This window comes from Phodopus roborovskii, unplaced genomic scaffold (genome assembly GCF_943737965.1).
Source record: "Phodopus roborovskii unplaced genomic scaffold, PHOROB, whole genome shotgun sequence".
NCBI lineage: Eukaryota > Metazoa > Chordata > Mammalia > Rodentia > Cricetidae > Phodopus > Phodopus roborovskii.
In genome coordinates, this window is record NW_026125540.1 from 7,273,597 (window position 1) to 7,287,462 (window position 13,866).

Genomic DNA, 13,866 nt, shown 5'->3' on the forward strand with positions numbered 1-13,866 from the left:
CTCTCATTACTTCCATGGGAATCGAGAACCCGGGAGAAGTCACCTTGCTCATGGTCCGGTGACCACTCATCCACGCCCTGTATTTGCCTCTTCTGAACATGCAAAAATGGGTCTTGCCAGTGCCATTTTTCAATGTGTTTATTCCTTTTATTAAGGGATAACAGCCTGATATGTAGATACATTCCATTTTATTGATCCTCATCACAGGAATGGTGTGAGTTTGGAACTATTATGAAAAATGTGTCTATGATTTGTTTCATTTTTATTTATATAGAGGAAGTTTGGATGGACATAAAGATGTGAAAACAAACTTTTAGCAATGACATGGTACAGTTATGATATTTCAAAACAATTAAATGAACTGTCTTTGAATTTTATATTTTCTTTCTTCTGGTATTCAACAATGGGGTAAGGGAGGTCAAGAGGATAAATTAACACTTATCAAGTATCTACCAATTTCCAGACAATGCATTGGTTACTAATGAGGTTATTTAGTATGTTCATTCTCATAACTGTATGTATGCAAGGTAGTTTGATGAATGGATAGATGATGGATAGAAAGCAAAGAGGTAGAAAAGTGAAGACTCAGAGAAATTAGACAAGTTCACCAGAATTTTTGAAAACTTATTTTTATTTTATATGCATGTGTGTTTTGCCTCAATGTATGTATGTGTAGGACATGGTGCATGCCTGGTACCCACAGATTTCAGAAGCATCAAATACACTGGAACTTGAGCTATAGACAGTTGTGACCACCATATGGGTGCTGTGAACTAAACCCTGCAGGTGCAGCCAGTGCCCATAACCACAGAGCATCTCTCCATCCCCCTCTTCACCAGAACTCTCTGAGCCCATGTTGATCTTTCCCACACTTTACTACATTCTATACAATGAGGAACAGTCCTAAAACCACCTAACAGAAATGACTGCATTGTAATCTCCCAATGCTCCAAGGACCAGTGCAGCAATCACAACACCTATCTGTGCAAGAGGAAATAGCCACTTGACTCTTCTTGGATGTTCCAATCAGGCTATGGGAACTAGTCTCCTACAAAGAATCGACATAAGAACTAGACACACATTTCTATCATGAGAACTGCACTATGATATATGCCACACTATCACAGAGTTAAGAGCAAAGTCCTCATGTCACACACACAATCCAAATCAGTCATGAAAACACACATAATGAGAAGGAACCACCCACCAGACGAGCAACTTCTTAGTTCTCATCTGTAGGAAGCAGACACACCCTGCTCCCTGATAAGTCAGTGCCTTGTAACTTGAATGCTTTAAGATACGTTTTCCAAGAGCAGCCTTAATTATTACCACTAAACAGTGAGTTCTAAAGGTCAGTTAGCACTTTGGCTGTCTGGGAAAGTGACTTGGTCACTTCATATGCCACTGGTGAGTATGATTCATCTCTTATTCTGTGACTTTAATAATCCATCAGCTAAAATGTTAGGCTTCAGGTATGGACTTCAAATTAGAGGATGTGGCTTTGTAATTGCCAATATTGACATGCTCTCCACCAGATGTTACGCGGAGCACTGTTCAGGGGGGAGTTTTAGCATTTACTCTCAATAAGATTATTGGAATATATCATTCTGCATGATTCTAGTTTGATTTTATTTAACTTTTCAGGACTTGCTATGTAGCCTAGTGGCAATCCTCCTGCCTCAGCCTCCTGAGTGCTGTGATAACAAGTCTCCATGCCTGGCTTCACGTTGTTTAATTCTCAATGTAGTGACTTCTGGACACAGGACCTCCCCTCATTTTATAAATTTGTTTTCTTATTTAGGGCCAGGTTTTCTTGATTATTTAGAATCTCTGCCTGAAGGGGACAGGAGATGAAATGGAACCTACTTCAGTCATTCAGTTACCTGACTTTTTCTTCAACAGAAAACTCCAATACAACCATTAATTTCTGATGCCACTTTTCAGAGCATTCAATTCCTTTTAACCTTGACCTCAGGACCTTTAAAGGTACAAATCATCAACTGAGGTCCAATTAGTGAACTGGCATTTCCCTTACTGACATTTAGAGTTTATTAACATGGGCAAAAAGTAATTTTAAGATTATATTTAAAGGGAACAAATATACTGGACAAAGTAACACATTGTCAAATTCATATTCTGCTACTGAGGATAGTTTGCCTAAGGGCCTGAGCAAGGGGGATACTCTGCATGTGAGATGGGTAGGGGCTGGCATTGTAGCATTACACATACAGAGACATGTTACTCTGTCTCCATTTAGAAGGCTCATTAGCCTCACATAGCTGGTGGTTACCATGCTAGACACCATACTCAGTTGTCTCACATAGCAGATGGCAATCACACTGGGCAGCACAGACATAGATTCCAATATCCGAGGTCTTTTAATTAGGCCACATGTATTAGAAACAAAAACCATTGAAAAATTGTTTGCCAGCATATGCATATGGCTCTTTAATGCAGAATATGTAGTTTGTATTTACCTGAAAGAATTGTTAGAATTCTTGTTCAGAGATATCACTGGTGGGAACTGCCCCTATTGTGATGTGTTTCTCTTATGCCTTTTATTGCCTCAAACATCTATCAAGATGAAGGTATTGGTGACTATATAAAAATGTCACCCATTGCCAGGTATTCGTGGCGCATGCCTTTAATCCCAGCACTCGGGAGGCAGAGGCAAGTGGATCTCTGTGAGTTCGAGTCCAGCCTGGTCTACAGAGCTAGTTCTTGGACAGGCTCTACCAAAGCAATACAGAGAAACCCTGTCTTGAAAAACAAAACAAAACAAACAAACAAACAAACAAAAAACTCCCCAAAAAAACAAAACCCACAAAAATGTCACCATCAAAAGCTAAAGCTTCAAGTCTCACAGTGTGCAGTTAGCTGCTCAGTTGAGGGGACTATTTCAAATTCTTAGCCAAATTCTATGAGTAACATCCATCAAAGAGTGATTAAGAGCAAGGAGACCTTGGCTTCTGCCTAATTACTGATAGGTTGGCAAATCAGAGGAAGGCACAGACCCTGGGTAGGCATCAATATTGAGCCATTAATTTTGTACAATGAAGGACAATTTCAAGGGATGCTTGCTACATGGAATTATACACAAACTAATGGACAACCACAGAAATATGGTTACATATGTTATGAATAAATGCTCAAAAGAGAAACATCATGAAGCCATCAAGTTATGAGTCTAGCATGTATGGTGACACACACCTTTAATCCTAGCACTCAGGAGGCAGAGGCAGGTGAATCTCTGAGTCCATGGCAGCCTACTTTACACAATGAGTTCCAAGCCAGCCAGGGCTGCACATTGTTTTAATAATGGTTACTATGCAACATTTATCTTTGAGAGATAGAAGGAAGCTCAGTTGGCTTTCTTGTAAACATCTGTTTTCATAGTCAATTACATGTAAGGATAAGCACGCAGTGAGTTACCAGCACAGACACACAAGCTACCATGAATTGGGACAAGTTATCTGAGTTTTCTTTGCTTCTCTTTCCTTATCTGTAAATGGGAGTGGGTGGAGTGGGGTGTGGTATTTATTTTTATGGAGTTATTGTGAGGTTAGGAAGAATGGGTATATACAATATGTTTAGAAAAGTGGTAGGCACACATTTAAGTGTAAATTTATTAGTTATTATCATTCTGTCACCATCATTGTTATTATTTTTGGTTGAGACAGGGTCTTATGTAGCCCAGGCTGGCCTTTTGTTTCTAGTTCTTTCGTTTCTAGTTCTGAGTACTGAGACTACAGGTGAACACTGCTACACTTGGTCTGTGTGATGCTGGCTAAACTTAGGGTTTCATGTATATTAGGCAAGCACCCCGCCAACTGAGCTATATCCTCATGCTAGTGCTATTATCTTAATTGTTGGAACTACCATTTGACCATTTTTCTTCACCCAGACTCATAAAGGAATGGAGGAAAAGGAAGGGGATGTCTTGGAGGGCTAGCTTTCTTTTATATTAACTTCTGTTTCTTCTCCTTTACCCTTGGTTCAGCAGTATGTATGCTATGGAGAGAAAATAGGAAGGCATCGATGATTGCCTGTACAGAAACTGAAGTTTAAGCCAAGGAAGAATGTAGGGGTGAGTGAGGTGTCCACCTTTAAGCTATGCTTTTAGAGTGGAAGCAATGTGTTTCACCAGCTTGTTACCATGCAGATTACACTGAAGGCTGTAGAATTTCAGAATAGAACCTGGGACCCCAGTGGGTCACACCGGATCTCTTCTCATTGTTGTTGATCACCATCATTCCGTCATTAGGTTGATTTTAGAAAAACTTCTCAGAAGAGTTTCTTATATGTTGGCCATCCACTGGAAAGGCTTATATGAAATGGTTAGGGACTGGATAATCTGGGGGCTGGAGAGATGGTTCAGTAGTTAAGAGCACTAGCTGCTTTTCCAGGAATCTGGATTCAAGTCCTATCAAATCCTATGGTAGCTTACAGCCATCCATAACTTCAACACCATAGGACCTGATGCCTTTCGCTGACTTCTGTGGGTACCAGGCAAAATGTCCATATGTGTGAATAAATAAATAAATATGATTGACCGACTTTAGGTTGTGCCTGCTCTCATTCCTAGTGTGTTATACAAGCCCTTTTCACGAAAGACAAACCTGGCTTAAACTGCCAGTTGCCAGTTCCTGCCCAACAACAGAAAAACACAGCCTTGGCTTCAGTTACTTGAGGTCACTGAACACAAAATATCTCTGGACCCAAATGATTCAACAAATGATGAGCATAAAACAACAACGACAATGAAAAACAAAACAAAACAAAAACCTAGCAAAGTCGCTTCAGTTTAAATGAACATTTAACATTTAGTCACCAGATTTAGTCTGAAGAATTAAACACCTCAGAGGCAAGCCTCTCTGTCAAAGCAAGTTTGGCATATTACAGTTGGCTCTAAAAGGCAGAATAAGCTTTAGCAGGGTGAAGGCAGGGGTACACTGGGAAAACTAGCTATCCGGGTGACATATGAAAGACAGACATGTAGTTCCACTATGTGGGGAAGACAAAAGACGTTCCCGTGGGTGGAAAGAGACCACAAACAGGCCCACAGAGACACTCTGGAACATGGAGAAGCAAGCCAAGCCAACAGAGACCCAACTGACTACAGTGCAGTCCTGTGGCAATGTCCTATTTCATTTATGCCAATTGATCCTGTGTCTGGAGCGATCAGGAAGGGGACAGTGATTTTATAATGACTGCACAAGCTCTGGGAGGAAGAGATAAGGGTGTGTGATGTATGAGGAGAAGGCTGAGGTAGTGTTTTGCTTTTCTCTTCTTTCCTTTTTTTTTTTTTTTTTTTTCCCTTTCCATGTGGCAAAGACAGAAGGAGGAAGAAGTACCCAATGGACTACCCCGACGAAGGCTTTATGTAACGTGTCTCTGGAGACACACAGATAGAATGCATCAGAACCAAATGTCAACTGTGCGTTTGCTTGATTACAGTATCAGGCTCTTCCCCACCAATTCACACCACCTTTACCTTGATTCTTCTCACCACTTCACACCACTTTTATGTTGCTGCTTTAACTTGGGCCTTCACTTAATTCACTCTATTTACTGACTCATCTGATTTTTGAGGACAACAAGTCTTAACAGCTGCTACCCACTAGCTTCCAGACAACATGAGAGGCTACCCATTTAACATCAACAGTGGCTGAGATAGTTGAGTTCCACAGCTCTGCTGTAGGGGTAAACTGATGGTCAGTTACCAGAGACTTTCCCCTTTATTTTATGTTTAACCCTGCAGGAATAAAGCCTTTTGAAATATACCTTCAGGGACTGCCAATTCTATTAGACTCCCCTTGGCTAAATATTGAAAGGTATGGTGCATTCTGCACATTATTTGCGGCTAACACATAGGCCTCTGTAACTTTTTGTTATGTCAAGATTTTAGTTCAAATTTTCAATGCAAACTTCAGATTTTTAAAAATTATAACCTAAGTGGAGACTGTTACTTATTATTTTAGAAGTGTTCTTTTGATGGTGTGGGAGGAGGATTTTTGTGTATCTCTCATACATTAATATGACAGATTTCGATACAGTTCACCAGCTGTCCCTCTGTGATTAATGACTAACAATACCAAGATAATAGTTGAGGTTAGGAAACTACTGACAGAACTACTGACAGCAGCGGGTTTGTCCCAGGAGCAAGGCTCATATGTTGGAATGTGTACCTGGCCATCTGTCCCAATGGTGCCTCCACAGTCGGCCAGGAGCTCTGACATGTCATAGTAGCTGACAAACTCCCAGAGACAGGCTTCTAGATTCAGGTTTCGGTAGAAGCGCAAGGTACTGGAACCTCTGACCGGCACACTGTACTGGTAAGGATAGGTCTCACCCATGACCTCCGGGTTCTTCGTGGCATTAGTCAAGAAGCCATGGTGGGTCTTTACTTCGTTGTAGTCCAGCAGGTTGGAGCATTTGTGGTTGCCAACTCTAGTGCCATCAGGGCTGAGGGTCAGCTCAAAGTTGGACAGCTCTCTCGTGGAGATGATGGGCAGCATCCCTGCAGGGAAGCACAGGGAAGCACCGTCTGCTCTTACTGAATTTTTATTTTAGTTTTAAAGAATGCTTTTTGAGCTGACAGACTTTCAGAGCTGGGTAGAAAGAGTTGAGAGGCAGGTGGACTTGAAAGTCAGCTTGCAAACTGAAGATTAGGGAAGCGAGACAAATGAGGTTACAAATACCCCAAGATACTCCTAAGGTCTTGCTTTACCAGAATACCTACCGTCTATGTGTTCAAGGCCTTTCTTTTCCCAGGGTACTTACCATCTATGTGTGGCATCGTGACAGTGAGCTTGATGAGGTTTGCGAAGTCTGGGTCCTCAGGACCAGTGTAGCGTAATTTAGCAGAGAATGGCTCGGCTCCCACTACCCCAGGCACACGGGGCTGACAGAGACCTTGAAGAAAACGAGCACGTTATTGCTAAAAAGAAGATGACAGCAGGTAAAGGATGGTTTAATGTTGGTGCTATAGTTTTTCTATATTTTAAAATTCCCTGTGATCTAAGACCTGGCTGAAAATGTGTGTCATAAGGAAGCAGAAAGACTGCGTGAGAGGCGACCACAGCATGCACTCTGGGACCTCTCAGCAGTCCTTGGCCATACTGACTTATTATATGATGACCATTTAGGCCAGGGACACAGTCACAAAATTACTGTATAATGTAGACAGATAAGATGAAAATGGTTGAAATACAATACAATTCAATACAATACAAAGAATAGTTAAACGAAGTGAATCTGAACGTTACTCTAGAACAATATGACGAAGCATGAAATATGTATTAAATATTAGCTATAATAAACATTACTTATTGGTGAATAAAACTAAAAGTGAGTGTGTGTTTTAACAGTGCTGGAATTGATTCCAGAGCTATACTGCATTATAATTTCAAGTCCTAAATATACTTATACAACAACAACAAAAAAGAATTGTGTGCAAACTCGAGCACGTGTGCACGTGCACACACACACACGTGTGTGTGCTCGATCTCACAGGTGCCTATCACATCCCCTGGAGCCTGACCTACAGCTGTGAGCCACCTGAGGCTGGTGTTTGCAATTCAACTTGGGTCCTCTGGTACATGCCCTTAACCACTGAGCCATCAACCCAGCTACCTAAACACAGTTCCTTAATGCGAGAGTAAACAAATTTTAAATATAAATGTGCATGTACATTTAATTTAGGAATAGAGTCTAAGACAGAGGTGTCTAACATTCGTAAGAACCTGGGTTCCATTCTCAGCACTTCTAAGAGCAAACCCAAGGGGCTGGAGAGACAGCTCGGTGGTTAGGAGCACTGGCTGTTCTTGTGGAGGACTTGGGTTCAGTTCTCAGAATCCACAGCGTGGCTCATAGCCATCTGTAACTCCCAGGGCATCTGATACTCTCTACTGACCTCAGTGAGCACCGCATACACATGGAGCATACAGATAAATGCAGGCACATGTACATACACTTAGAAATAAACAAAACTTAAACAAAACCCAACCCACCAAATCCAAGCCAAACCAACAACAAAACCACACTTAAACATCTCGACTCAGGGTGAAGGATTACTTCCTGACAGTGTTGCATCTAGCCATATTCTATTATGCACTTTTAACCCCGTGTGCTGGGCTCCAGCTTCAAACCCAGACTCCCTTCGGTGAGGAGGTAAGATTGTGTGCACATGGCTCTCTACCTACATCATCCTTCACCTGTGTCCCCAGCAGATTCCCATGCATGCAATACAGCCAGGGGGCCTCTTTACCTGGTATAGGACCCCCTCCAGTCCAGATCTTACTCTTCCTCCATATTCTCTCACAAATTCCCCCATATTTAGGCTTGTCACTCCCAGAGAGTTCATATTCCTCCTTTGTGCTTCTTAGAGTCACTTCTTGTGTTTTCAAGACTCACCTCGGCAGCTCCTCTGTGTGGGACCAGACTCAAACTACCTGTGTCTCCAATTTTCCCATGGGCCCCTGGAGTACGGGAGCCCTCCTTTATTGCTCTTTACCTAGCACACCACAGGTGCTTGTGAAGACTATTGTAAAATTGGTTGCTCATCTTTAGGTGGAGTTCTATGACACACATGGGCACTTGAAGGAGTTTATGCACAGTAATGAGATGTTTGCCATGTTGCAGTGTTTCAGCAACCTTCACAGGGAAAGTCTCTCACCTTCCTCTCTGCCAATGGTGACGATGGGGCTCATCAGTTCCAGGCCTTCATTTCCGTTGGTGTTCACTGCACGAGCTGCACACTGAACCCGGGAGCCAGGCTGAAAGTATATGGAGTCTAACGTGATCATTTTGGATGATGTGAAAAAGGTGTCGAAGTCTACCTCTCTCATAGGGCTGGTCACACCATCCGGGCCAGCAGGAGCGCTAATCAACCACCGGTATCGGGTCAAAGTGTCGTTGATGCTCTCACTGGCACAAATAGAGCCAGTTTTGTCATAGTCTGGATATTTGGGGTTGCAAGCCTAGAGGAAAACAGATCTGTGTTAGGCCCAAAGTAGAGAGTAGCGTGGACTCGACTCTTCTCAAGCTCCTTTGGTCCTAAGGCTTTCACTGCTGCCCCCCCCCCAACTGCAACTTCAGCTGTGATCATTTTTTCTGAGTTGTAAACTTCCAATAGCTCATTGGACATCACCACACTCAGAAGTGTTAATTGCATTGCCATCTCCTGAATCCCCAGAGTCATTCTTACTCTTTCTCTCATGCTCTTCCCCCTCTCCCTCTGCCTTAGAAAAGGTATTGGAATCTACTTCTCTTGTGAGGCTGGCCACACCATCAGGGCCGGCAAGAGTGCTAACCAATCCTTTTCTTTCCCTTTTCATACCCAGCAAGTGGGTGGCCTTGGCTGCTCTACTATGTAGCACTCCTTAAGCTCATCCTCTCCTTAGCATTCCCATGGCTCCTTCCCATCTAATACAAGTTCTCCCTTTCCAACTCCAGCTACACACTACTGCCCCACTAACATTCCAACATGACCCTTTACTTCCTGCTATCCAACAAATGAATTCCAAGTTGCCTAAAGTGACATTTAGAGCTCATTATAAGCAAACACCAAATTATTCATGCCTTGTTAAACCAATGAACATTCATTGTATGCTTGTTACATGTGGAGTGTTTCATTAGGGCTGCTGTGACATAAAAAATATACGTCACTGCTTTTGTTCACAGTTACCAGAGGCAAGCAGAACCTGTAATGAATCACTTCCATCCTCCCTGGCAACCACCCTTTCCAGAATAATCTCTCCTTACCTGAATCTTAAACAGTCAAAAGTTTACCTGATCACTGATCATCCACATGGGAACTTCCACTCTAGCTCTTTTTTTTTATTATTATTTATAATTTTTTATTTAATTTTATATAACAAAGTCCAATTAAATGAAAACAAACATTTATACACAATATTTGGGAATTTGGGTGTCGTTCTTTCCAAACTACTTCCTGCTGGTAAGGGGCGCTGTCTTGGGGGATTCGAAGAAGATAGTACAAGCTGATCCTACATTCAAAACAGGTCCACTCTAGCTCTTACACTTGGCCTCATGTGAGAGCTACAGATCCCTATTTTTTCGACCTGTCCTTATTTTTGAATCCCTTCTGTGCAGAGTTCATTCTTTACTGACTTCCCTGATGGTTAAAGGTTCTTAAACCACACCTGTACTCAGTTAATAGGGTTTTGTTCATTGGGTTGTGTTTTGTGAGGAGGAAAATGGGACCTTCATGCAGTTATTGTCATTTTCTGTTGGTCATAGCTCAAAGCTTAAACCTTAAATTTCCCAAGACAATACTTATTAAAATTTATAATTATTTTAAATAGTTATCTTATGGGGCTAGGAGGATGGCTCAGTGGTTAAGAGCACTTGATGTTCTTACAGAGGACCTGGGTTTGGCCCCCAGCACCTACAGGCAGCTTACAACTATCTATAACTCCAGTTTCAGGGGATCTGGTGCTCACTTCTTTCCTCTGTACTAGGCACTCATACAAACATGCAGGCAAACACTCATACACATGAAACAAAAAATAAAACTTTTAAAAATTGTCTTAAAATTTCCCCCAATTTTTCTATTTCCTACTTACCGTAATGCAGACAACGGGGTATCCCGACACAGGTCCATCCTCCTTGGCTTTGGAAGTATCATCATATATCAGCAAGGACACAATATGAGGGACAGAGGGAAAGGTGACATCTGCCATGCTGTTGAATTCCTCTATATACACAATGGCCTTGGTTGCCTGGGAGGAAAGGAGAGTGATTATTGACTTGTCAAATATCCAGGTCATTGGAACTTCTCTCATTCAGAACAATAACTGGAAAAATCCCTGGATCTTTGTGATTAAATTGTCCTTCCCAGACCCCATCCATGCAGAGTGGTAGGCCACACACAGCTTATTTCATGTGACCTTGGTTCCTTGCTCATCTTGAATGTTTACAAGGCTTGCACTAGCCCATGAGATACTTAGGTTCCAAGATTTTCTCTTCAGTTATGATACTAGATAAATCAGTTTTGGGTTTGTGAAGCTGAACATGAACAACAACAACAACAACAAGAACAAGAAATCCATTAGCTGGTAGTAGGAGGGAGAAAACTGACAGACACCTTGAGAGAAATGATACTTTCAAGGTCATGGGATTGTGTGGGTTGTGGTGATGCAGAGAGGCTAGATAGAAGCTAAGCTGTGGGTGGACAGAGGCCAGGACTACCTGAAACATAGGGGAGAGAGAAGATGAGAGCTAGTCAGAAGGCAGCTTTGGACAGTGTCTAGTCAAGAAGGAAAATCACCTCTGCCCATGTCCCTGGCTTTTGGCAGCTTTCCTACATTTGGTAACTGATAGGACAATTCACAATCATCACCTTGGTACTTTCAATAGTGTTATATGCAATAGACACATCCCAAGTTGAAAATACTGTAAATGAAGAGCATGTTCAATCTTCCTAACCTACTGAACATCATGGATCAGAAAAACATTACTGTAGTAGTACTCATGATTGTGGAATAAAAGATAAAAGTAAATTCAAAGTCAAAGAAATATGAATTGAGTCACAGTCAACCAAAGATATTTCTATATTTTTAAGTCTTTAACACTGACAGTGATTTTAGTGAGTCTTTGCCCTTTTACTCAAAAGAATGTCACATGCTATTCCATAAAAACAGTAAAAGATTCACACACACACACACACACACACACACACACACACACAAAAAAAAAATCTATTTGATCAAGACTTTCTAGACACAGGTCTTGAGTCATCGATATGACTTAAAAAGGGTACCTGTGCAGCTGGAGAGATGGCTAAGAGGGTAAGGCACTTGCTGCTAGTCTCAGCCCCCTTAGTTTGATCCCCAGAACTTACACAGTGGAAAGAGAAAACTGACTCCTGTAAGCTGTCCTCTGCACCATGGCACACACATACCTCCCCACCATGAATATAAAAAGTAATTAAAGTTAAAAAAAATCCTTAAAGGACATCAATGTCACAGAATTACCATGTTTATTGAATAATAAAAATACTTAAGAAAAACACATTCCTCCATTTGATTTCTTATTGACAATGATCCAAACAATGAAAGCAATATAAACATAGTATTGATTTTTTCCCTATGGGTGGCATGTAATTTAAAAAGTTATTTCCACTGTAAAAAACTAATTTCATGGATATTACATTTATCTTGAAGAAATCTGGTCAGTGATGTGATGGAGAAAACACATTTTGTGACTATAAAAGTTTACACATTCAGCTCTCAAATTCTAACCAAATTGGGGGAACAAGTTAGTACCTTGAAGGCCAGGAAAGAGTTTGGTGAGTAAAGATGTGTGCTGTAATGAGTATTGAATAAATGTCTCTTGGCAGTCAATTGCAAGTTCAGTCCTGATATGGGAAGGTTGAGAGGACTGATGTGGGGCTTAGGGACTATAACTTTGAGTTCCCACCAACACAATTTCCCAAAGACAAAGAGAAATTTCCAGATCCTAATCAGAACAGAAATTTGGGTGGTTGAAAGGGAGCATATACATTTCATGTATAATGTTATTAGTTTTCTTAAAAGATTGATTTACTTTTATGTTATGTGCATGAGTCTTTGCCTCCATGTATATATGTGTTCTGTGTGTGTGTGTGTGTGTGTGTGTGTGTGTGTGTGTGTGTGTGTGCAGTGCCCACAGAGGCCAGAAGAGGGCATGGATCCCCTGGAATTTTAGTTACAGATGGTTATGAGCCACCATGTTGGTGCTGGGGACTACACTCAGCTCCTCTACAAGAGCAGCAAGTGCTTTTTATTGTTGAGCAGTCTCTCTAGCCCTGAGTCTTCTTACATGCATTTATTCTAAGAAAAGTTTGGCCTTGCAAACACATCGCCTCACTTACCTGTGTCTCTGCTACCATATTTTCATCTGGTTTTAGGTGAACAGTGAAGGCCTCTCTCATCTCTCTTACCCCATCGAAGATTACTTCAATTTCAACAATGTGCTGGGTTTCCCCTTCCTTAAACTCGATTTCTAGAAATACAAAGTTACTGATATAATCTTTTGTATATGAACCTAATATCTTCTTGGACTGTGGTTTATGACAAGGACATTCTACATTGTGGGCCGGTACATCGGTGCATGCCTGTGTGTGGCTACTTAACAGGAATCTGCTCCTATATGTACCATACTACAGTGTGTGTGTGTGTGTGTGTGTGTGTGTGTGTGCGCGCGCGCGCGCGTGCACGCGCACGCTCATACATGCACAAACGGGTGCCTGTGCATGTGTGGAGGCCAATGAAGGATACGAAGTGCCTCATTCCATCACTTTTTACCTTATTCCCTTGAGACAGAGTCTCTCACTGGACCTAAGCACCTTGGCTGGTGGTGTTGATCCTCCACCGTAGCTCTAGGGTTCCAGGCATGGGGAGCCAGGAGAGGAGCTGGGATTTTGTGACTGAATAATAAGCCCTCCCACTTCTGAGGCATCACCCCAGTGTCTACTCTAACATCTTCTATTATAATGTTCTCCTCTCTCCTATCCACAGGAAAGTTCTTTATAATCATGACTTAGTAAATAGATTTGTTGACCCACAGTTTGAAAACTGCTAAGTAATGATATATAGGGCTATAAAAAACTCTTTTAGCCCACTGATTTCTTAAGCTAATGAAGCCTAATGACTGTAAATAGGACCACAGATAGGAGTGGTTGCATGATAGTGGAGTTAGGAAGATACATAGTGAGGCTGGATTATACTAGAGTATATTTCCAAAACACTTATTTTTGCTGTTCTAAGAAACTGAAAAGTTGCTATTAGTAAAGGGCAACTTTTTCTCCTTTACCTGTCCCCACTCAGCAAGGACTGCTATGCCATCCGGAGAATGCAATCC

General features: G+C 41.6%; 1 protein-coding gene across 1 annotated transcript in view; it reads right to left on the minus strand.

The window, feature by feature from the left end:
- Frem2 (FRAS1 related extracellular matrix 2) overlaps positions 1-13,866 on the minus strand; it is a 135,803-nt gene that overhangs the window by 7,882 nt on the left and 114,055 nt on the right. The window contains 5 exon segments of the mRNA XM_051176925.1: positions 6,189-6,520; positions 6,784-6,915; positions 8,678-8,981; positions 10,590-10,745; positions 12,878-13,008. Of these exon segments, the coding sequence (XP_051032882.1) occupies positions 6,189-6,520; positions 6,784-6,915; positions 8,678-8,981; positions 10,590-10,745; positions 12,878-13,008 (1,055 nt within the window).